Source organism: Hemitrygon akajei, chromosome 12, assembly GCF_048418815.1.
Source record: "Hemitrygon akajei chromosome 12, sHemAka1.3, whole genome shotgun sequence".
Classification (NCBI taxonomy): domain Eukaryota; kingdom Metazoa; phylum Chordata; class Chondrichthyes; order Myliobatiformes; family Dasyatidae; genus Hemitrygon; species Hemitrygon akajei.
This window is the reverse complement of record NC_133135.1, coordinates 14231108-14256486: the sequence shown is the minus strand read 5'-3', so window position 1 is coordinate 14256486 and position 25379 is coordinate 14231108. Positions and strand designations below refer to the sequence as shown.

General features: G+C 41.9%; 1 protein-coding gene across 1 annotated transcript in view; it reads left to right on the top strand.

Annotated features, from left to right (window-relative positions):
* LOC140736726 (protein BCAP-like) overlaps positions 1–24655 on the top strand; it is a 94303-nt gene extending 69648 nt beyond the window's left edge. The window contains exons 13-18 of the mRNA XM_073062599.1: positions 8351–8503; positions 8918–9018; positions 12262–12424; positions 14010–14135; positions 16508–16752; positions 20109–24655. Coding sequence (XP_072918700.1) covers positions 8351–8503; positions 8918–9018; positions 12262–12424; positions 14010–14135; positions 16508–16708 — 744 coding nt within the window. The 3' untranslated portion in view covers positions 16709–16752; positions 20109–24655. The remainder of the gene's footprint in view (positions 1–8350; positions 8504–8917; positions 9019–12261; positions 12425–14009; positions 14136–16507; positions 16753–20108) is intronic.
* The last annotated feature ends 724 nt before the right edge of the window (positions 24656–25379 follow it).

Here is a 25379-nt window from a genome sequence, read left to right as displayed (position 1 = left end):
GTGGAGGGTGTTGCATTATGATATGCAAGGAGGAAATTAGCAAGCTTCTGGTTCTGGTTCAGTGTTGGTGTAGTGTGTTCTGCTGACATTGTTCGCAATGCGTTCTTTCGACTCTGGACAAGCCATTTGTAGCTGGATGGTACGGTGCAAATGTAATACGTCTTATTCCATTCATTATTAGGAATGATTGAAACTGTTCTGCCACAAACTGGAGTCCATTGTCACTAAGTGTTCTGTAACACCAGTCCTTGCAAAGAAATCAGTGTGCAAGGCTGTAGTGGAGGCCATTGGGAACATTTCTGACCACTTCATTGCTGCATCCACTACAATCAAGAAATTTGTGCCCATGAAAAGTCCACATGAATCCTTTGCCAGGGCATTGAAGGCCATTCCCAGGGATGTAGAGGCTCTGCTATTGGCATCTTCTCGACATGTCGGCATCCTGTACAGTGCATGGCAAAGCTGCTCGATTTGCTGATCTATCCTAGGCCACCAGACAAAACTTTGAGTCAACACATTCACTTTCACCACACTATCATGTAGCTCCTCCAATGCTTTAGCTCTAAGCTTGGTTTGTACAACTCTCAATCCCTACATAAGGATTTCCGTCGAGGGCAAGTTCATCCTGGCACTAGTAAAAATGGGAGGTGGGATTTCTGTTGCACATTCCAGCCATTTTAAGTGGCCACGTAGACCTGAGACAGTGTGCGGACTTTTCTGGTTTCCCTTTGGATCATCTCTGCCATGACAGGGAGACCTTACAACTTGCATTAGAGAGAATACTTCAAGAGCAGTGCCTTTTGCAGTAAGTTTTTCCAGTATTTCCTTTTCCGAGGGTAAATAGGACAATCCATCGGCATTTCCATGATTGGCTGTCCTGTTAATTCATTCTTGTAATTGTGTCCTCCAAGAAACAGAGCCCATCTCTGCATTCATGCTGCTGCTGTTAGTGGAACACCCTTCTGTAGATTGAAAATAGACAGTAGTGATTGATGATCAGTAATGAGGGTAAACTCTCTCCCGTACAAATATTGGTTGAAACGTTTTACACCCAAAACCAGACGCAAGTCCTCTCTGAAAATCTGTGCACAAGTTTTCTCTGCAGCAGTAGGGGAACGTGATACAAAGGCTATGGGGCGGTCACTGTCATCACACATAACCTGTGACATGACTGCACTTATACCATAGGCAAGAGATCGCAGGCAAGCATCACTAGACAATGTGGATCATAATGTGAGAGTACAATGTCTGATATCACCATTTCTTTTACCTTTTGAAAGCCATCTCACACTGTTTTGTCCTTTGCCATTTCTTCCCAATCTGAAGTAATGAGTTCAATGGATGGAGCACATTAGCTAGGTCTGGCAAGAAGCTGCTATAGTAGTTGACAAATCATAAAAAAGACCACAACTGTGACACGTCCTTTGGCCTTGGGGCATCACCACTATCTGAATTTTCTCAACACACCTGTGTAATCCTTGTGTGTCAATCATGTGACCACAGTAAGTGATGCTTGGTTTAAGGAATTCACACTTTTCAAGTTGTGCTCTGAGCCCATAACCTTCTAATCTTTTTAACGTTGTTTTGAAGTTTTGGAGATGTTCCTTGTTGTCCTTACTGGTAACCATGGTGACATTTAGGTAACATTGAGTGCCACCACTGTCTAGCAGCACCTGGCCCATAATTTTCTGCCAGTGTGCAAGTGCAGATGATACTCCAAAAATAAGCCTTTTATAGCGATAAGTCCCTTAGTGAGTGTTTATGGTGAGAAACACTTTGAACTCTTCTTCTATCTCCATCGAAGGTAGGCTTCAGCTAAGTCCACTTTGCTGAAGTGTTTTCCTCCAGAAAGGTTTGCAAAGATATCCTCTATTCTGGGCAGTGGATATTGATCCAGTTTCAGTACTGGGTTGATGGTCACCTTAAAATCACCATAGATCCATTCTTCTTGCCTACTGGGACCACTGGCATTGCAGATGGACTCTACTCATCCTTGGAAAGAATTCCTTCAGCCTCCATGCTATCTAGCTCACTGGCTACTTTATCACAGATGGTACAAGGAACCCAACGGGCTTTGCAAAACTTAGGTGTGGCATTTTCATTTAAAGCTACTTTACCTTTGATATGTTTGAATTTTACAATGCCATCCTTCAACACTGCTGTGGCATTATCCAGTATTTTTCTTAATTTGCTTTCATATGGCTTCATTACAGGGAGCGTGGCATGCAAATGGTGAATGGATCTCCAATCAAGTTGTAATTGTCTCAGCCAATCACATACCACAATGCTGGTCTTCCTGTTTTTACCACATACAAGCTCAATGTAGCCTGTTAGTTGCTGTATTTCACTGTTACGGATCTCATTCGCACAGGAGTTATCTTTTCTCCAGTTATAAGTTCTTAGTTGGATATCTGCGGGCTTCAGTAAGGTATTTTTGAAATGCCATTCAAACTCACTTTGTGGAATGACTGAAACAGCTAAGCCAGTGTCCAATTCTGTTTTAATTAATTTGCCAGTCACTTCTGGCATAAGCCATATTACTTGTCTATTGTTAATTTTCACATCTTAAATCAAAAGGCTACACAATTCTGTATCATGCTTAATCTTATCGAATGTTACATCAACAGCATGCAGATTAGGCTTTCTGAAACTGCAACTTGACTTTTTAGTTTCTTCTCTTCCCCTTGCAGTCTGTTTATTTTTGTCTGCCAAACATGCTGTTTGTATGTGTCCTACTTTCTTGTATTTTCTGCAAATTTTGCCTTTAAATCTGTATTTGTTTTGAGTATGTGAGCCCCTGCCACAATAGTAGCACAGTTTGTTCAGCAAGGCTGGCTTCTGTTAGACGTTGCAACTCTGTTCACACTCACCTTTGTTACTGATTACAACTCAATTGCATCTCTGTGGTTTCCATTGACACAGCGATATTCACCGCTTGTTTGAATGTAAACTATGCTTCAGTTAGGAGCCAGTTTTGAATGTTTTCTTTTAAGATTCCACAAGCTAAGCAATCTTTTAGTGTATCATTAAGCCCATTACCAAACTGACAATGCTCACACAATCTCTTCATTTCGGCCACATATGTGGAAATAGGTTCCCCTTCTTTTTGATTCTGGTTATGAAACCTAAAGCATTTTGCAATTAGCAATGGCTTTGGTTCCAAGTGTTCCTGCATCACATTTACAATAGTAGCAAAATTTATTTCTGCTGGTTTGTTTGGGCCAGAAGCAAACTGTATGCCTTTAGCCTTAATGCACTTGGCAAAATTGGCACTTGCTTCTCGTTGGTCATTTCATTCGCATCAAAATACTGCTCCAATTGGGGAACAGATTGGGGCTAAATGCGAGCAAATGTGACAAGCTCACTTTGGCAGCTTGGATGGCATAGGTGAGTTGGTCTGAAGGGCCTATTTCTGTGTTGTTTCCAGTCCTCTAGTGATTCTTGAAGGATCGCTACTAATGTCTTCACAATCTCTTCAGCTACCTTTTTCAGAACCCTCTGGAGCAGTCTGTCCAGTCCAGGAGGCTTTTCCACCTTAAGGCCTTTCAGCTTCCCAAGAACCTTCTCCTTAGTAATACCAACAATCTATCAATCTGTTTTGCACCTTCCTTCCACCCCATCCAAATTCTTGAATGACACATCTGTGACACATACAGGATGCCCAGCACAATCCTCACTGATTTGATTTGATGCAAAATGGCACATTTCACTGTTTGTTTTGATGTACATGTGACAAATGAAGCTAATCTTTAAATCTGTCTTTAATCTCTTCAACATTAACTCAGCCAAAGCTGGTGTCCTATCTGTAGTTCTCGGCACCACACCAACGGAAAGACTTAATTACGCCAGAGAGGATTCAAAGGAAATAAACAAGATAAATCTTTGTTTTAGTTTGCAACAAAATCAGAAACAGGTTTAACACCACTGACCTATGTCACAAAATTGGTCAATGAAAAGTGGCAGCAGTACATTGTAATACATAAGGGAAATTATGAGAGAAGAGTTGGCCAAAGTAAGTTGGAAGGAGCTGCTGGCAAGGATATCAGCAGACCAGCAAAAGCGAGTCTTTCTGGGAAAGAGGAGGAAGGTGAAGGACATGTGTATTCCAAAACTGAAGAAATACTCAAATGGTAAAATAGTGCAACGGTGGCTGACAAGGGGAGTCAAAGCTATTGTAAAAACAAAGGAAAAGGCATGCAACAAAGCAAAAATTAGTTAGAAGATAAGAGGATTGGGAAGTTTTTAAAAACCTACAGAGAGCAATCATTAGAAGGGAAAAGATGAAATATGAAAGCAAGCTATAATAATATCAAAGTGGATAGTAAAAGTTTTTTCAAGTATGTTAAAAAGAAAAGAGAAATGAGAGTGGATATTGGACTACTAGAAAATGAGGCAGGAGAAATAATAACGGTTGACAAGGAGATGGCTGATGAACTAAATGAGTATTTTGCATCAGTCTTCACTGTGGAAGACACTGGCAGTATGTTTGGTGTTGTAGTGTGTGAAGGAAGTGAAGTGGGTGCAGTTCATGTTAGAGGAGAGAAGGTGCTGAAAAAGCTGAAAGACCTAAAGGTACGTAAGTCACCTGGGTCAGAGCAACTGCACCCTAGGGTTCTGAAAGAGGAAGCGTTAGAGATTGTGGTGGCATTAGAAATTATCTTTCAAAAATCATTGAATTCTGGCATGGTGCAAGTCGACTGGAAAATTGCAAATTTCACTCCACATTTTAAGAAAGGAGGAAGGCAGCAGAAAGGAAATTATAGACCAGTTACCCTGACCTCAGTGGTTGGGAAGATGTTGGAGTCAATTGTTAAGTATGAGGTGATGGAATAGTTGGTGACACAGGATAAGATAGTACAAAATCAGCATGGTTTCTTTCAGGGAAAATCCTGCCTAATGAAACTATTGGAATTCTTTGAGGAGATTATAAGTATGATAGATAAACGGGATGCAGTGGTTGTTGTATATTTGGACTTTAAGAAGGCCTTTGACAAGGTACCACACATGAGGCTGCATACCAAGGTAAGAGCCCGTGGTATTACTGAAAAGTTATTAACATTGTCTGATTGGTAAGAGGCAGCAAGTGGGGAATAAAAGGATCCTTTTCTGGTTGGCTGCCAGTGACTAGTGGTGTTCTGCAGGGTTTGGTGTTGGGACCGCTTCTTTTTATGCTGTATATAAATGATTTAGTTGATGGAATAGATGGCTTTGTTGCCAAGTTTGCAGATAATACAAAGATTGGTGGAGGGGCAGGTAGTGTTGAGGAAACAGGTAGGATACAGAAGGACTTAGATTAGGAAAATGGGCAAGAAAGTAGCAAATGAAATATAATGTTGCAAAATGCATTGTCATGCACTTTGGTAGTAGAAATAAATGTGCAGACTATTTTCTAAATGGGGAGAAAATAACAGGAATCTGAGGTGCAGAGGGACTTGGGAGTCCTTGTGCAGAACATCCTAAAGGTTAACTGGCAGGTTGAGTCAGTGGTGAGAAAGGCAAATGCATGTTAGCATTCATTTCAAGAGGTCTACAATACAAGACCAAGGATGTGATGCTGAGGCTTTATAAGGCACTGGTGAGGCCTCATGTTGAGTATTTTGATCAGTCTTGGGCCCCTCATCTTAGAAAAGATGTGCTGGCATTGGAGAGGGTCCAGAGGAGGTTCACAAGGATGATTCCAGGAATGAAAGGGTATCGTACAAGGAATATTTGATAGCTCTGGATCTGTACTCGCTGAAATTCGGAAGGATGAGGGGGGGAATCTTATTGAAACCTTTCGAATGTTGAAAGGCCTAAACAGAATAGATGTGGAAAGAATGTTTCCCATGGTGGGAGAGTGTTGGACAAGAGGGCACAGCCTCAGGATAGAGGGGTGCCTTTTCAATACAGAGATGCGGAAAAATTTCTTTAGCCAAAGGGCTGTGAATTTGTGGAATTTGTTGCTACATGTGGCTGTGGAGGCCAGGTCGTTGGGTGTATTTAAGGCAGAGATTGATAGGTTCTTGATTGGACACGGCATCAAAGGTTACGGGGAGAAGGCCAGGAACTGGGGTTGAGAAGGAGATAGAAAAAAAGGATCAGCCATGATTGAATGGCGGAGCAGACTCAATGGGCCAGACGGCCTAATTCTTATGGTCTTATAACAATATAAGCTATAGATTACAATAAGAAGTACATTTAAAAAAAATTAGTCCAAAAAGAGAGAGAAAAAATGCAGAGGAGTAACTGATTGGGATATATAGAATAATGAGGTAAATAATGAGAAAAACAATAAGAAGATGGAATATGAGGAAGCTAGCCAATAATATAAACAAGGATACAAGAAGTTTTTTTGCAGATATATAAAGAGTAAAAGAGAAGCAAGATTGTATATTGGGCCACTGGAAAATGACACTGGAGAGATAATAATGGGGGACAAAGAAATAGTGGACGAGCTTAATAAGTATTTTGCACCAGTCTTCACTGTGAAGGACAACCAGCTATATGCTGAAAATTCAAGAGTGTCAGGAGGCAGAAGTGAGTGTAGTTGCTATTACGGAGAGCCGGAGATGACTCCTGATCATACAGCTGATGCTTTAAAGTATTGCACTAACCACGCACACTAATCTCCCTGCTCTTGCATTAAATGGCCCAACTAATGAAGGCAGGCATGTATTTTATTTCTTAACCACCTTATCTACCAATGATGATAATACTAAGGCGGTTTGGGAAGCTGAAAGGTCTGAAAGTAGATAATTCACCTGGACCAGATGGATTATTCATTAGAGGCTTTTAAGAGAGGTTTGGATACTTACTTAGATGTGAGGAAGATGAGGGATAAGGACATGATGTAGGTAGGAGGGATTAGTGTTTGGGTGTTTTTGATTTGCTTTTTAGCTGGCTTGGCTCAACATTGTGGGCCGAATGGCCTGTTTCATGTTGTACTGTTCTATATTCAATGTAAGCAGGGAGTCTGCTGCAGAAGGACTTAGATTAGAAGAATGGGCAAAGAAATGGCAGATGGAATGCAGTGTAGGGATGTGAATGGTCATGCACATTGATAGAAGGAATAAAGGCATAAAGTATTTTCTAAATGGGGTGAAAATTCAAAAAAATCAGAGGTGCAAAGGGACTTGGGAGTCAAGTACAGGATTCCCAAAAAGTTAATTTGTAGATTGAGCTGGTGGTGAGGAAGGCAAATGCAATGTTAGCATTCATTTCAAGGTGACTAAAATATAGAAGCAAAGGTGGGGTGATGAGGATTTATAAGGCGCTTATCGGACTGTACTTGGAGTTTTGTGAGCAGCTTTGGGTTCCTTATCTAAGAAAAGATGAGTTGGCATTGCACAGGGACCAGAGGAGATTCATGAGAATGACTCTAGGAATGAAAGGGTTAAGGTATGAGTTGCGTTTGATGGCTCTGGGACTGTACTTGCTGGAGTTTAGAAGACAGAGAGAATTTCATTGAAACCTGGTAAATATTGAAAGGCCTGGAGAGAGTGTATACAAAGAGGTTGTTTCCTGTAGTGGCGGATTTTTGGACCAAAGGGCACAAACACAGAATAGAAGGATGTCCATTTAGAACAGAAATGAGGAGGAATTTCTTAGCTAGAGGGTGATGAATGTGTGGAATTTGTTGCCACAGATGGCTGTGGAGGCCAACTCATTGGATATATTTAAAATGGTGTTTGATAGGTTTTTGATTGGTCTGGGTGTGGAAGGATACAGTGAGATGCAGGAGAATGGGGTTGAGAGGGATAATAAATCAGCCATGATGGAATGGCAGAGCAGACTTGATGGGCCAAATGGTCTAATTCAACTCCTTAGTCTTAGGGTTTTATGGTCTTAAACATTTCCTCCTGCCAAGGTCTAACCAAAGGGGATAGGCTTACAGTAAGGGATTGTTTCACCCAGTTGAAATCTGAACATATAGCCTGAACAGCTGGTGGAGACAGGTTACATTTAAGAAGCATTTAAATGTTCTTGAAATGCCTTGGCTCGAAGGCTGTGTCACATGCTAGCAAGTGGGATTAGTGTTAATTGGTACTTGATGGTTGGCATGTATATTGTTTGATTCTGTGATCATGAGGACATTAACTAGAATGTTAACTCTGTTTCTTCTCTGTGGCTGCTGAGAATTTTGTAAGTTTTCTCTTTTTACTTCAGCATCCCAATATTTTGCTTTTATTGGGATGTTTCTTTGCAAAGCTTTTCCATGGAAGCAATATTATAGTTTCCATATACATTACATTGTGGTGATCCCACCATAACAGTTGTTATGATCTGTTTAATGGGTTATTATTTTTCATTCACCTTTTGCCTCATCTTCCCTCCACCACTTCCCACTCTAACCATTGAAATCACGGTGAAGGTGTACGATGAAACGGAACCTCGTCTGAAGGAGCTGAGACCCTTTCCCGAGCTGCTGAAGGCAGCTGAACAAAGGCTCCACGAGTGTGAGGAAAAGCTCCTGAGTCGCAAGAGAAGGTTCCTTGACTTATCCAAAACACTGACTGAGCTACAGGTGAAGGTGCCATTTCTAGTGCAAAAACCAGTAATTGGTGGATGGATGTTAGAACAGTTGTTATCAGTTGAGTGCTTTGTCTGCCCAGCTTTTTGTAGCTTCAGTCTTGTGTGTACAAGAGTTTTTCTGGAGCCTTGAGACACAACACCTATTGATATTACTGTATATTGTGCAATGTCAGTAGCAAGGTTCTAGAAACAAGTGCTGAAATTGTGGATGGATTTCTAGTGGTTATTCTGTTCTCCTATCTCTTCCAGCACTGTATTTTCCATTTGTTCTCACTGCTCTGTCTTTCTGTTTTACTTACAAACCTGTAGTTGTTGCTTATTTACTAGTAATTTCAGCATTTCCTTGTGCGGCTTTCTGAAAGATCGGCACTCTTGTAGAAACCCTACATTTGTACCTATGTTGCAGGCCAGTGACCAGAGTTACAGAGAAAAATCCCCTTCGGAAAATCTGGAGTCCTTGAGGGAAGAGAAGCACACGTTGTTACAGGCTCTGGATGTTCTTTCCTGGTAATCTCTCAACCATTTTAAATCCTGTTTCAGATCATCTTTTTCAATGCATGAGCTCATCAGATCATTTCAGAACCTGTCAGTAAATCTTTTCTAATTTTGGCTTACCCAGATTGTATACACACACCACATTCTGTAGTTCAGCAGTGAAGCAGATGCCATCCCCTGGTAGCTCCCTCCTGATGCTCAGGGATTTCATTCTATATTATAAACAGAAGATATAGTGCAGATGCTGGAAATCCAAAACAATATACACAAAAATGTTGGAGAAACTTAGCATGTCAGGCAGTGCCTATAGAGGGGAATAAACAGTTGACATTTTGAACCAAGAGCCTTCTTCAGGACTTTACCATTTTATAATTTATGAAGCCCAGTTATGCTGATTTAAATGTCTTAAAGAGTGGATCTTGTCTCCTCTTGATCTCCAACGTAGTAACTCTCTGATGGGGCAGACATCTTTTCGTTCCATCACCCATGTTCATTACAGATCCCTCTTGAATTTTGTCCCAGACCAACAAGACCTGAATAGTTCTGACCAGAACTTGTACTTACAGCCACATGTTAAAGTCAGCACCCCACTAAATGTTCTTGCCATTTCTTTCTTCCTCCTCCATCTCCTGTCTCAAACTCATCAACTTTTGTGTTTAGCAAATGGTTGCTGAGATTATCATGGCTCTTAAACTGGTATGTCTGAACCAGCTGAGGAAGGGGGTAAGGAGAGATTGGGTGTTATTTAACAACAGTGATAAAAGTGATTGGGTACGTTTGTCAGTAAATGCCAACTCTGAAAAGAAAAGTAAGTGACTTCAATATTCGCATTGTACGAGTCAACATCTTGGCTGCTTCTGATGTGAAAATGGTAAACACATATTTGCCTCCTGGGTCTCAGAAGGGGTGTTGGCCACCTACCCAGACAGAATATGACGTGTTGCTCCTCCAAACTGAATTTAGCCTAATCATGGCAGTAGTTGAGGCTGTAGTCCAACATGTCAGAATGGGAATGGGAAGTTAAATTGAAATGGGTGACTTCTGGGAGATGATGGCTTATTTGGTAGGCAGAGCAATGGTGCGTCAAACCTGATGGCATGAACGTTGGTTTCTCTAGCTGCCATTAATTTCTTCCCCCTTTCTCTTTCTCTCTTGATCCATTCTCCATTCTGGCTACCGTCTCTCTTCTCCGCAACTGCCCATCACCTCTTTCTAGTTCCTCTCCTCTGTTTCTTTTTCCATGGTCCATTGTACTTTCCTTACAGACTCCATCTTCTTCAGCCATTTACCTCTTCTACCTATCCCCTCCCAACTTCTTTCTTCATCCTTCCATCTTCTCTCTCACCTGTCTCACCTATCTCCTGTCACTCCTTCCCCTCCCCCATCTTCTTATTCTGGCTTCTTCCTTCCTTTCCAATCCCAATGAAGGGTCTTGGCCCAAAATGTTAACTGCTTATTCCTTTTCACAGATGCTGCCTGACCTGCTGAGTTCCTCCGGCATTTTGTGTGTGTTGCTCTGGATTTCCAGCATCTTCAGAATCTCTCGTGTTTCTGCAAAAAAAAAGCATTGATTCCTTGTAGATTTTTCCATGTACAGCTCCCTCACTCTTCCTGCAGAGAGGCTCAGGGTTTTTGTGGAATGGGGTTGCTAGAACCCTGTGCCCAACCCTTTCCTTTCACATCCAGGCTTGGGACAGTCCATAGCGGGGCACTTTTTTTTTGTTTTGTAACTTGTAGTGATTTTTTTTTGTCTTGCACTGTACTCCTACCATGAAATAACAAATATTATGATAAATGTCATTGATAATTCAGCTGTGCAGTGAGCTGCCATTGGAAGTAGTAAATGTGGGTTTGATTGCAACACTTAAGAGAACCTTGCATAAGTACATGGATAAGAATGATATGGTGGGCTATGGTCTGAGTGCAGGTTGATGGGAATGAGCAGAATAACAATTGGCATAGATTAGATGGGCCAAAGTGCCTGATTCTGTGCTGTACTGCTCTACGACTCTATAATAAACATGATTCTGATTCTGGTCATCTCATACAAACAGGGAAAATAGTAGCAGGAATCTTTTAAGTTTGCTGCATTAGTTAATATACTCATCCAATAATGAATCTGTGGAATTCATTGCCACAGATGACTGTGGAAGCCAAGTCTTTGGGTATATCTGAACCAAAAGTTGGTGGGTTCTTGATTAGTGAGGGTGTCAAAAGTTATGGGGAAAAAGACAGGAGAATGGGGTCGAGAGGGATAATAATTCAGCCATGATGGAATGGTGGAATAGACTTATTAGGCCAAAGGGCCTAATTCTACTCCTATCTCTTAAGACTTGGATCCTGTGATTGAAGTGGTACAGTTATGAAGGATGTCCACATCTAATCATGCTGGCATTAGGCATCAAAAAATAAAATCCCATTAACGTCCCTTGTTTAAGATTACCTTAATGGGGGATTTTTAATTGGTCTCTATAGGCCATTAATTGCCAATAATCTGATCATATTCTCTTTGCAATTGACCTGGATTAGACCTTCTTACTCAAACTGAATACGAGAGTTCACTGAACCCAAGATTTTTTCAGTTACTGTCTACATTTCACATTGAAATCATCATTGACTAAATCGATTTGATGGCAATGTAGGCTGGATTCAATTCCAGTATACAAATGGAAACCTGCCAAAGAAATACTAAGTACTTTTGTTTTAGTTGGTTAGCAATTTTAATAACCAGTATACCATTGATAGGAGGGTGCACATTTTCCAACTGCATTTAGATTCTTTTTCCCTTCCCCATTCTGGCTTCCCCCTTACACCTGCTCTTCACGTCATCTGCCAACCACCTGCCTCTGATGCCCCTCCTCCTTTCCTTTCTTCCATGGGTCCACTGTCCTCTCCTATCAGATCTCTCCTTCTTCAGCCCTTACCTCTTCCACCAATCACCTCCCAGCTTCATACTTCATCCACCTTCTCCCATCCACCAGCTTCCCCCTCACCTGGTCTCCTATCACCTTCTTGTTTGTTCTCCATCTCATCCCACCCCCCCACCTTCTTATTCTGGTTTCTTCCTCCTTCCTTTCCAGTCCTGGTGAAGGGCCTGGGCCCAAAATGTTGACTTGTTATTCCTCTCCCGCGGTGCTGCCTAACCTGCTGAGTTCCTCCAGCATTTTGTATACATTGCCTCTGCAGAACCTATTGTGTTTCGATTACCTTTCTAGCTTGAGTTCACTAAAGAATTTCAATCATTATTGATCGAAGGAAGCTGAAGGAGGTTGATATACAAAACCAAGAGCTGAATGAGACAATGGCAAAACAAGAAGAAGCAGTTTTATTCAGCAACTGCCAACTGGAGGAGCGATCGAGGGAATCTGCAGCTCTGAGCCAGCAGTTGGAAGCTGCGTTACTTGATGTCAGTGAAAAGGTATAAACATATCCCTTGCTGGAAGCTGTTAGATTTTCTGTTGGTTCTTGCCTTAAACAAAAAGTGAATTGTATTCTCCTTTACTGGTAGGTATAAATGCAAATTAAAAAATTTTCCCAAATGAGATTAATTTGTGCTTTGATGCTGCCTGACCTGCTGAGTTCCTCCAGCATTTTGTGTGCATTGCTCTGGATTTCCAGCATCTGCAGAATCTCTTGTGTTTTTGGTTTGTGCGTAACATAAGAATGACACATGTAAAATGCTGGAGGAACTCAGCAGGTCAGGCAGCATCTGTTGAGAACAAACATTCGGCATGTCATGCCAAGACTATTCATCAGAAAAATGACATTTGAGACCTGTGAAATTCATCAAAGAATTCAGGAACACTATAAACTAGGAGCAGGAGTAGGTCAGGCCCACTGATGCCTGACCCACCATTGAATATGTCCATACTGTGCTAGTTTATCATCACCCACAATTCCTCAATCTTTCAAATATTTATCTACTGCCATCTTAAATATACCCAATGGCCTGGCATCTGCCACTATCAGGGTCAGAGAATCTAAGTTCAATTTCAAGTTTATTGTCATTCAACCGAAAAGAAACAACATTCCTCCAGACCAAGGTGCACAACAGAGTACATATAACTCACACACATAACACAAAGTAATGTTACCACAAATACTGTAAATTAACAAATAATTATGTGCATTTATGGCACAAAACTTGGGTAGTGGCCAAGAGTTTAATAGTCTCACAGCCTGGGGGAAGAAGCTGTTTCCCAACCTAACAGTCTTTGTCTTAGAGCTACAGTACCTCCTGCCTGATAGTTGGGGGAGGGACGATATAAAAGAGATTGTTGGATGGATGGGAGAGATGGATGGATGGAAATTCCCTATCCTCAGAGATAAGAAAGATCCTCATACTTCATTTTCAAATGACGTGCCCCTTATTTTACAGGTATGCATCCTTGGGTGGCGGGGTGGAGATGCATCTCTACCAAGGGAGGTATAAGACGATCCTTCCCTCCGCTGGCCTGCAGGTCACCCTGCGGCAAGGTGTAACACCTGCTTAGTACCCCCCCCCCCCCCCTCACCCCCGATCAGGGTCACATGAAGCCATGGGAGCAGGTGGTGAATGGTTGTATGAGCAGCCGGTGCATACCACAAGTCCTGGTTATGCAACCACTGACGCCAAGCAGACAATCTCTAAAGAGTATTAATAATGGCTGGGGTCACCCATCTTGTAAAGACACTGCCCAGAAGAAGGCAATGGCAAACCACTTCTGTAGAAAAATTTGCGAAGAACGATAAGACCATAATCGTCCATATCATAGGACACAGCACATAACAAGCAAATGAACCCTTTTTGATGGCTATCCCATTCAGCATTTACCCTGTCAAACCCCTTTAGAATCTACACGTTTGATTAAGTTCACCCATCATTCAATTTCTCACTAAAGTTGAGTAATAAAAGTTTCACTGTACCCTTGTTGTTTCTATTGGCATGGCTGTGATACCCCCTTGTTTATGGGTTTTTAAATCTAATTCCTCATTCGTTAGACACGTTCCCTTCCCTTTCACAGGTCAGGGAGATGAAAGACCAGGCTGCAGCTAAAGAACGGGCATTTCAGAACAGGATACTTGAACTGGAATCGGAGTTAAATAGAACGACAAATGGCCTGAAACTGCTTCAACAAAGCAAAGATCGTGTGAGTTTGGTGCATGTTATACATCGGTCAGTGTAAAGGAAGGTATAGACTTCACTGAGGACACATCTGCAAGTTGCGGAAAAGAGCATGAGGCAAAATTACATTTATTCAAATGGGGGGGTTGCGAGGCAAGAATCTCAAGTGTAATCTGTGGGGAAGCAGTGAAAAACATTTGAAAGGATTCTTGAAGTACGTTCAGCCAGAGACTCATTCCACCAAGATGTAACACTGAGCGTCATAGGAAGTCATTCCTACCTGTGGCCATCAAACTTTACAACTCCTCCCTTGGAGTGTCAGACACCTTGAGCCAATAGGCTGGTCCTGGACTTATTTCCACTTGGCATGATTCACTTATTATTTAATTATTTATGGTTTTATATTGCTATATTTCTTCACTATTCTTGATTGGTGCGGCTGTAACGAAACCCAATTTCCCTCAGGATCAATAAGGTATGTCTGTCTGTCTGTCTGTCACTATGTCATTGGCACTATTCTGCCTGTTGACAATGACAGTGGTTTAATTTCCATACCACACCTGTCCCGTTTTACTTTGGAATGTGCTTGCTGTACTCTCTGCTTCCTGTTGGACATCTAAAGTAGATGGTGGATGAAAATCTAATGAGATAACTGAATGATGCAGAATCTAGTGATAATTAGCTGCAAAGCAAAAGGAATGCATCAATCAATAAATCATCAAGCAAAACCAAATCTTCTCAAACTGCCTTGCAAAATACCTCAGGCTGAATCCATTGATTGGTGACTGATTGGTAAAAAGAACAAACTCCGTATACTTTGTCATGCAGCTTCTTTTGTATAGTGATATATTTAACAGCAAGGCTTGAATGAGTGGTGCCACAGTAGTGTAGTGGTTAGTGCAATGTTATTACAGCTCAGGGTGTTCCAGAGTTCAGAGTTCAGGGGTTCGGAGTTCAGTTCCAGCACTGTTCCTAAAGGAGATTCTATACATCCTCTTCATGGAATGCATGGGCTTTCTCCAGGTCCTCGGTTTCCTCACACTGTCCAAAGACATACCAGGTTAGTTAATTGGCCATTGTGAATTGTTTCATGATTAGGTTAGGGTTAATCGGGTTTGTCACTGATTGCTGGGGCAGCATAGCTCGAAGTACGTTAGTCACTTTTAAAAATTTTCCAGCGTCTGGAGTTTTATCTGTTTTCTGCCAACAAGCGTTGGTAGTGGTTTATTATTGGTGTGCATACCAAGATACAGTGAAAAGCTTTGCTTGCTATCCAGACAGATCATGCCGCATATAAAGGCATCGAGAGAGTAAAAAGCAGAACACGGTGTAGCAGGCACAGAGAAAGTGCAGTTCACGTCAACAACGTGCAAAGGCTGTGATGATTTCAAGATTCAAGTTTATTTGTCACACGTATATTGAAATATACAGTGAACTACACCGTTTGCCAATACATTGTACCAAGAGAGAAAGTAATCAAAGTCAGGTGGAACAAATACTCTGTACAGATTGTGAGCAACTTTGGGCCACTTACCTAAGAAAGGATGTGCTGGCATTGCAGGGGGTCCAGTGGAGATTCAGGAGCATGATCCAACAATGACAGTTAGCTTTTGATGGCTCTGCACCTGTACTCACGAGTTTAGAAGAGTGATTCAGCGAGGGGGAGGATCTCATTGAAACCTATTGAATATTGGAAGGCTTCAACAGAGTGGACGTGGGGAGGATGTTTCCTATAGCGGGGGTGTCTAGGACCAGAGGGCACAGCCTCAGAATAATAGGATGTCCCTTTATAACACAGGTGAGGAAGAATTTCTTTAGTCAGAGGGTGATGCACCTGTGGAATTTGTTGCCACAGACAGCTGCGGAGGCCAAGTCATTGGGTATATTGAAAACAGAGGTTGATATGTTCTTGATTAATAAGCATGTCAAAAGTTATGGCGAGAAGGCAGGAGACTGATGTTAAATCAGTCATGATGGAATGGTAAACCAGACACAATGGGCCAAAGACAGACGGAGAGACAGACATACTTTATTGATCCGGAGGGAAATTGGGTTTTGTTATCAAATGATCTAATTCTGATTCTCAAAGAGCAGTTAAGATCAAAAGCATACTACCTGTAAAGATAATGGAATGACCTTCAGCAGTAATCTTCAAAAGCTAATTGGAGCTGAATTTGAAAAGGACTGATTTGCAAATTAAGGTGGAAAGGTGGATGTGGGTCAAATTGGAGAGAACTTGCAAAAAAGCCAATGGGTAGAACAGTTTGTAAAGACTCCTTGATCCATTCGTTTGCAAGTTCTTCAACAGCAAAACAATCCAGATAAACCACTCCAGTGCTCTCTTTATAATGAAAATTTTCTTTCCAAAAGCTCAAGAGATGACTCTTGCTTCCTCAGGCTGACCTAAACCATAAGATGCGTCTGCAGGAGTTGAAACTCAGCCTCGAACAATCTGAGAATCAGAATCGGAGCATCCAGAACTACATCCAGTTCCTCAAAACATCTTACACAACAATGTTTGGAGACAGCGTACCAACAGATCTTCACACCGAGCCGTTGCTTGACAATGTTCCCACAACTCTGTCCTCAACTGCATGACAATCCTTCCAGATGAGACGTATCAAAAATCAGGTTCATTGCAGGTCATGGAAATTGCTAATGATGTGAACATTGTGCTGCTGTCAACTATGATTAAACTGAATACCTTAAACGTTGTATTTTTAATAACGAAACTAATTTTAGTAATTTAATTTAAGATGCTTTATTGGATCCTCATGATTTTTTTCATAACCTATTCAAACAATATTGTTTCCTACTTAAAAATAAGTTAATCTCCGGTGCTGTCAAATGGGATACAGAGTTCTGTGAATAACAATTTTCATAATCTTATGCATTATTTTCAGGTTTAAAATATTAATGGTGTAAAAGGTTTTGTGAAATCATGAGTTCAATATCATCTTTTTGACTCCTTTTTGTATTTGACATTTTGCCTTCTTGCCCATCTTAGACCAGATGGTTCATCCTTCACTTGTCTCAGTTCCATTGTGCTTGAAGGATACCTCCTAGGGCAGTAGCCTCTGCTCACACCTCCTATGTCTTAAAGCATATGGCATCTTAGGAGTCAGAGACGAGACTGCAGTTGCTGGGATCTGGGTGGCACGGTAGCCTAGCCATTAGCTTAATAATTTACAGTGCCGGTGACCCAGGTTCAATTCCCTCCGCTGTGCATAAGAAGTTTGTATGTTTTCCTGTGCCTGCATGGATTTCTTCCCACATTCCAAAGATGTATGGGTTAGTAGGTTAATTGGTTACATTGGGCAGTGCAGGTTCGTTGGGCTGGAAAAGCTTGTTATTGTGCTGTATCGCTAAACAAAATAAAACCTGGAGATTTGTTCCTGGCATTTCATGAGCTCCACACACACATTTTTCCTGAGCTTGCAGTTGGCAATAGGATGAAATCTGACAAACTCCTTCCCATGTTGGCCACAGTCTCAACGTAGTCCACTCACTCCCTCCAGATCGAAGCTGTGGGAAACCAAGTGGGTCAAAGTTGCAGCCATCTCTTTGTGGGATGCATGGAAGAGCCCTTGTTTCTGTCTTCTTTACACACCCTCCCTCAGTTCACTTTTTCTCCCCAGTACGTCAATGACTGAAGATTTGGGAAATCTGTAAAGGAAAAAAAATTGGAAAGAGCAGACCAGGTAGCATCGTTGGGGTGGGGGTTGGGGGGAGGGTGCTGGAAATCTGGATCAACACACAAAAAGCTGGAGGAACTCAGTGAGTCAGGCATAAGGTGAGTAGGAGCAGTATTTTGCTCAGAGTAGGGGAGAACAAAACTAGGGAACATTCATTTAGGAGTAGAGGGGAAGGATTTAAATGGGACCTGACGGGAAAGTTTTTCACACGGAGGGTGGTGAATATATGGAATGAACTGCCAGAGGAAGTGGTTGAGGCAAGTACAATTGTATCATTTAAGAAACACTTGGAACGAATGCAGGAAGTTGGTACTAACTGGGTGGGCACTGTGATCAGCATGGTCTGGTGGGTCAAACAGGTTGTATCCAAGCTTTATTGCTCTGTGACTCTAGACTATATCACAGTTGTAAGTTACTAATTTTTAAATTTGCCTTGGATATGTCTGCACTTTGCAATAATTAATTCTTTGAAAGTAACGTTTTGGCTGGGACATTGATATATTTTGAGGATGTGCAAAGTGCTAATTAAATGCAAATTATTATCCTAAGCAAACTGACAAAACACTCAGGTATTCTTAGACATAGGGGATTCTGCAGATGCTGGAAATCCAGAACAACATGCACAAAATCCTGGAGGAACTCAGCAGGTTAGGCAGCAGCTATGGAAAGGAATAAACAGTTGACATTTTAAGCCAAGACCCCTCATCAAGACTAGAAAAGAAGGAGAAGAAACTTCAACATGAAGATGAGGAGGGAGGGAAAGAGCTTCATTGAGCACTTTGCTCTGTCTGCAACAACCATGAATTCCTGGTGGCCAACCATTTTAATTCCACTGCCCATTCCCATTCTGACATGTCAGTCCATGTCTTCCTCTACTGTCATGATGAAGCCCCTCTCGGGATGAAGGAGTAGCTCCTCATATTTCATCTAGGTAGCCTCCAACCCGATGGTGTGAATATCGATTCCTCTAATTTCTGGTCGTTTCTCACTGCTCCCCCTCCTCTACTTTACCATTCCCCATTCTGGCTCCTCACCTTTTCTCTTCTCCTCACCTGCCTGCACCACCCTCTGGTGCCCCACCTCCTCCCCTTTCTCCCATGGTCCATTCGCCGCTTCTATCAGATTTCTTCTGCTCCAGCCCTTTGCTTCTTCCACCTAACACCTCCCAGCTTCTTTCTTTATCCTCCCCTCGCCCATCCACCTGGTTTCACCATCATCTTCCAACTTGTTCTGCTTCCCCCCCTCCACCTTCTTCCCCCCTTCCCTTCCAATCCTGATGAAGAGTCTCAGCCCAAAACATTGACTCCTTATTCCTTCCCAAGGATGCTGCCTGACTTGCTGAGTTCCCTCTGCATTTTGCAGGTATTCCTAGAACAAGCTGGTAAATTGACAAAAACTAAAGGCTGCATTGAGTGACAGTGATAAGACAGAGTGAGAATGATTATTTAATGTCTCCGTCAATCATCTCTGGGTCCTGTATTGCTTTGTCTATATGAGACTGAATTAGAAGACACAATTAGTAAATATACACTGCCATTGTTAGAAGAAATTCCTTTCACACATCTTCTTTCCTCTACCATGATAATTCTGCCTAAATATTGATGGCTATAACCTTAGACATATTCGCTCACCCACATCCAGCCTCACTGGTTATGCGATATTGTGTTCCTTCCTGATTGCCCCCCAATCCTATTGTATAGAAGTCATAGAAAAAATACAGCGCAAACTCAGGCTATTGGGCCCATCTCTTCCATGCCAAACAATTTAAACTGCCTAGTCCCATTGACCTGCAGCAGAACTGGAGCCCTCCGTACCCCTACCATCCATGTACCTATCCACACTTCTCTTAAACAACATCAAATCCAAATGTAACACTTGTGCTGGCAGCTCATTCCACACTCTCACCACCCTCTGAGTGAAGAAAGTTTCCCCATATTCTCTTAAACTTTTCACCTTTCATCCTTAACCCATGACCTCTAGTGGAAAAATAAAAAGCCTGCTTGCATTTACCCTATCTATACCTCTCGTAATTTTGTATACCTCTATCACATCTCCTCTCAATCTTCTACATTCCAAGGAATAAAGTCCTAATCTGTTCGATCTTTCCTTATAACTCAGGTCCTCCAGACCCAGCTACACGCTCGTAAATTTTCTCTGTACTCTTTCAGCATTATTTACATCTTTCCTGTAGATAGATGACCAAAACTGCGGAATTACAATGGAGCTTAACAGCGACTCCTTCAAGCTCATCTGCGGAAACAGCTTAATTTCTACCTTTAATTTCTCTCTTTTTCCTTTTCAAGGTTGATGGGTTTCTGTTGGAGATGCTGACCTAGAGCTACACTCAAACTTTGGTTCTTTGCAGCGGTGGGACTCGCTCACAGGGGCTCATCGCCTGTGCTGCTTTTGATACCCCAAGGACGCGCCCTAGAAGACGAGCGCGCCTGCGGGGATCTGAGACTTTGTGGCCCTGTGGATGAGCTGACTCTATGCCAGTACCACCAACTGAAGCACCACAGGAGAAATGGAACATCAGGAACAGTGGATCAGCTGCCGAGGGCTCAGCAAATCTTCCTCCTTTCTCCGATTCCTGAGTCGGAGAACTTGGAGGAAAGAAGTGACGCAGCAAATCAGTGAGCTCTTTTGTTATGTCTGCCCTCTTGCTGTGAAAGGGTGACACCTCTTTGTCCCTTTATTGGGAAGAGAGAGAGAGCCTGTGGTATGTTGAAAGTTGAGATGAACATTTAGTTCTTGTTGTACTGCAGATCATGGTCTTTCTTGGGGGCTTTACTATTGCTTACTTGGTGGATGGAGGGTGCTGATGCTTTTTTTGTGCTGAAGTAAGTGGAGAGAGGGAGGGTCCTTGTTCTGCTGCTGCTTCTGTGTGGGAGGGGGAGTACAAGGGGGCCCTGGGGTTGTAATGTTTTTATTGTCACTCATTCTTTGGGCACTCCTGTTTATGTGGATGTTTGTGAAGAACAAGAATTTCTGGTTGTATACATTCTCTGATATTAAATGGAACTATTGAAAGTAGGCCTTATCAACATCCTATACAACTTTAACATACGGTGTTAATCCATGGTAGGATTTTCCCAGCAAAGAGGTAGCCATTGTCGGAGGGAAGAGCACATCATAAGCCAACTGTTCTTTGCAATTATGGAAAGTTTTGCTACACAAAGCAGCTATTTCATTCCCTGAGTCCATGCTTGCAAAAATCAACAGCAATAATAAATAATAATTCAACTAATTCCATTCTAAAGGCTTTAACATTTAACGTGCTTGATGGTTGTTATAAAGATGAGATGGTAAACAATGGTCTGTATTCAATACTTAGCATATGCTTTGATTTTTTTTTATCATTCCCCCTAATCCACCTTGTCACTATTTAGCACACAGCCACTCCTATTGTTTATTTCTGATTTACAACCACCTTATTCTTCTCTTTCAAGAAAGCCCAGCAGCGTCTCTGCTTTCTGCGAAGGCTGAGAAAAATCCATCTCCCAACCCCCATCCTCACCACATTCTACAGGGGTTGTATTAAGAGCATCCTGAGCAGCTGCATCACTGCCTGGTTCAGGAATTGCACCATCTCAGATAGCAAGACCCTGCAGTGGATAGTGAGGTCAACTGAGAAAATCATCGGGGTCTCTCTTCCCGCTATTACAGACATTTGCACTACACAATGCACCCGCAAAGCTAACAGTATTGTGAAGGACCCCACGCACCCCTCACACAAACTCTTCTCCCCCCTGCCATCTGGCAAAAGGTACTGAAGCATTCGGGCTCTCACGACCAGACTGTGCAACAGTTTCTTTCCCCAGGCCATCAGACTCCTCAATACTCAGAGTCTAGACTGACATCTACATCATTTATTATTATATTGTAATTTGTCCTCTACTGTGCCTATTGTTTATTAATTATTGTACTCCCCTGCACTGTTTTGTGCACTTTATGTAGTCCTGTGCAGGTCTGTAGTCTAGTGCAGTTTTTATGTTGTTTTATGTAGTCTAGTGTAGCCTTGTGCTGTCTCACATAGTCTAGTGTAGTTTTGTGTTGTTTCCTGTAGCACCAGGGTCCTGGAGGAACATTGTTTCATTTTTACTGTGTACTGTACCAGCAGTTCATGGTCGAAATTACAATAGACTTGACTGACTAGACAAGGATCACTGGAACAGTAAAAAACATGGTCCAGTAGCTCTTGCATCCACAGTCATGAACATTATCCAGTAGTGTTTTGAGGGGTTGGTGTTGAGACACACTGTATCAACTCCTTCCTGAGAAGTGACTTGGGTCTGGAGCAACAGGTCCACAGCAGACACCATCACTCAACCTTCACTCTTCACCCAACCCTGGAACATCTGGACAGCAAAGATGCCTACATCAGGATGCTCTTTATCGACCACAGTTCAGCATTAAATACCATCATCCCCTCAAAGCTAACCAACGAGCTTCAAGACCTCAGCATCAATACCTCCTTGTGCAATTTCCTCACTTGCAGACCCCAGTCAGTTCAGAATGACAGCAGCATCTCCTCCATGATCTCCATCAGCACAGGTCCGTCACAGGGCTGTGTGCTTAGCCCCCTGTTCTGCTCGTTTTAAGATTGTGCGGCTAAGCACAGCTCCAAAGCCATATTCAAGTTTGCTGATGACACCACCGTCATTGGCTGAATTGAAGTTGGTGACAAATCAGCATGTTGGAGGGAGTTGGAAAATCTGGCTGAGTGATGCCACAACAGCAGTATCAGCAAGACCAAGGAGCTGACTATTGACTTCAGGAGAAGGGAACCATTGGTCATGATCTTCATCAGCACAGATGCTCCACAAGGCTGTGTGCTTAGTCCCCTGTTCTACTCACTTTACACTTATGACTGTGTGGCTAAGCACAGCTCCAATGCCAGATTCAAGTTTGCTGATGACACCACTATTGTAACCTGAATCAAAGGTAGTGATAAATCAGCATATAGGAAGAGATTGAAAATCAGGCTGAGTGGTGTTATATCAACATCCTCTTACACATTGTTTGCAAAACCAAGGAGCTGATTATAGACTTCACTAGAAAGAAACCAGTGGTCCATGAGGCAGTCCTCATTGGTAGATCAAAGGTGGAGAGGGTCAGCAACTTTAAGTGGTGTTACCATTTCAGAGGACCTGTCCTGGGCCCAACACATAAGTACAATTATGAAGAAAGCACAGCTTTCACTTCCTTCAGAGTTTGCCAAGGTTCAGCATGACATCTATAACTTTGACTAGCTTCTATCAATGTATGGTGGAGAGTATATTGACTGGCTGCACCACAGCCTGGTATGGAAACACCAATGTCCTCGAAAAGAAAATCCCACAAAAATAGTCCATCATGGGTAAAGCCCTCCTCACCATTTACACAAGCGTTGTCGCAGGAAAACAGCATCCATCATCAGGGACCCCAACTACCCAGTTTATGCTGTCTTCTCACTGCTGCCATCAGGAAGAAGGTAACAGGAGCCTCAGGACTCACACCACCAGGTTCAACTACTCAATTATCAGGCTCTTGAATCAAAAAGAGGATAACTTTACTCAACTTCACTTGCCCTATCATTGAACTGTTCCCACAATCTATGGACTCACTTTCAAGGACTCTTCATCTCTTGTTCTCAATATTTATTGCTCATTGATTATTATTTGCTGAGGTTCAGGCACAGTCATTTCTCAATTGCTAGGAACTTTCGGATTATTCTAGTGGTGTTTAGTATTGTGGCTTTCTGAAGATTTACATAGATAATACTGTGTAGCCCTGATTGTTTAATGCTATTGTGTAGTGTCTTTGGGATGACACCAGTTGTAGCTATTACTACTGGGACAATGCATACCTTGTTCATATTCCAAAGTCTTTCAGTTTTGTTTTTAAATTCAGCATATTTCTGGTGTTTTTCACTTAATAATTTCTGTATATTATGTTTGTTTGGAATGACTATATCTATTTAAATTTGATTTTATTGAGATACAGCCCTTCCAGCTGCACCACCCAGCAATTTCCCAATTTAATCCTAGTCTAATTACGGGACAGTTTACAATGGTCAATTCGTCTTTCAACCAGTATGTCTTTGGACTTTGGGAGAAAACAGGAGCACTCGGAGGAAACTCACACGGTCACGGTTAGAATGTACAGCATCTTTGGAGGCAGCGGCAGGAATCGAACCTGGATCACCTGTACTGTAAAGAGCTGTGCTAACCACTATGCTACCATGCAGCCTATATCTATTAATATTAACATCTATTTATCAAGTTGTTCTTTCCTGTATTATTATTATGGATTGTCCAATCTGTAATAACAAAACAGTCATTCTATAATTTATGGGATTCTAACTCTAAAACTGGATCAGGTTTGTATTTATAGTACGTATGATTTCATTTATAAGTTTGTATTGTAAAGTAAGATTTTGATGAATAATATTTGCCACTTGATTATGCCTGTGTAAGTAATCAGATTGAGTTAAACTTCAACAGGATCCTGTAATGTGTTGGATTGCTTCCGGTGTCTCTTGGCATTTTCTACATTTATACTCTTGAATTTGTTGGTCTTTTGTTATGTATTTTTAATCATTTTTTTGTGTTAACCACCAGGTCCTGTATTGCCACAAGGCTTCTGTTTCTGGGAAGAGGTCTCCCACTCTGAGCTAGGCGTTTGACGCTTCCTTGTCACCATTGAGTCTGCTCAGACTGTGGAGATGCCTTCCATGGAGGTCATGCTCTTCCATTGGTTAATTTTCCTTCAATAGTGATAATGTCTTCATTTTTCTGGGTTGTGCTCTCGTTTGTTCTGTGGCGTATACGTCTTTTCAGAATTGCATACACTCGCGTGGAGTACTGAATCCTGGTTTTGCTGATGAAAATATATCTTTAGAAGTTTTATCTGACTGTTGTGTAGATTTTTAATGTCTGTTATCCCTTTTCCCCCTCTGCGCCTTTGTTGTGTTTCAGTCACATGGTATTTGTCTCCATCTGCTGGTTCCCCTCTGTATCGCCGGTCAATCACATACAGAACCTAGTGAGTCTTGAAAGATCATTACTAATTCTTCAACAATCTCTTCAGCTACTTTCAGAACTCTTGAGTGTCATCGATCTGGTCCAGGTGACTTATTTGCTTTCAGACCTTTCAGCTTCCCAAGCACCTTTGTAATAGCAACTGTGTTCACTTACATCCCCTGACACTCTCAAACTTCCACCATACTGCTCGTGTCTTCCATAGTAAAAACTGATGCAAAATACTTAATCAGTTCATCTACCATTACCTTGTTCCCCCATGACTACCTCTCCAGCACCCCATTTTCCAGCGGTCTGATATCTACTCTTGCCTCTCTTTTATTCTTTATATATCTGAAAATATTTTCAGTATCCACATTAATATTATTGGCTAGCTTAACCGCTTATTTCATCTTTTCCCTCCTTATGGTTTTTTGGTGCCGCCTTTTAGTTTGTAAAAGCTTCTGAATCCTCTAACTTCCCACTCTTTTTTTCTCTATTATATGCTGTCTTTTTTTGCTTTTATGTTGGCTCCCTTGTCCACCATGGTTGCATCATCTGGCCTTTAGAGTA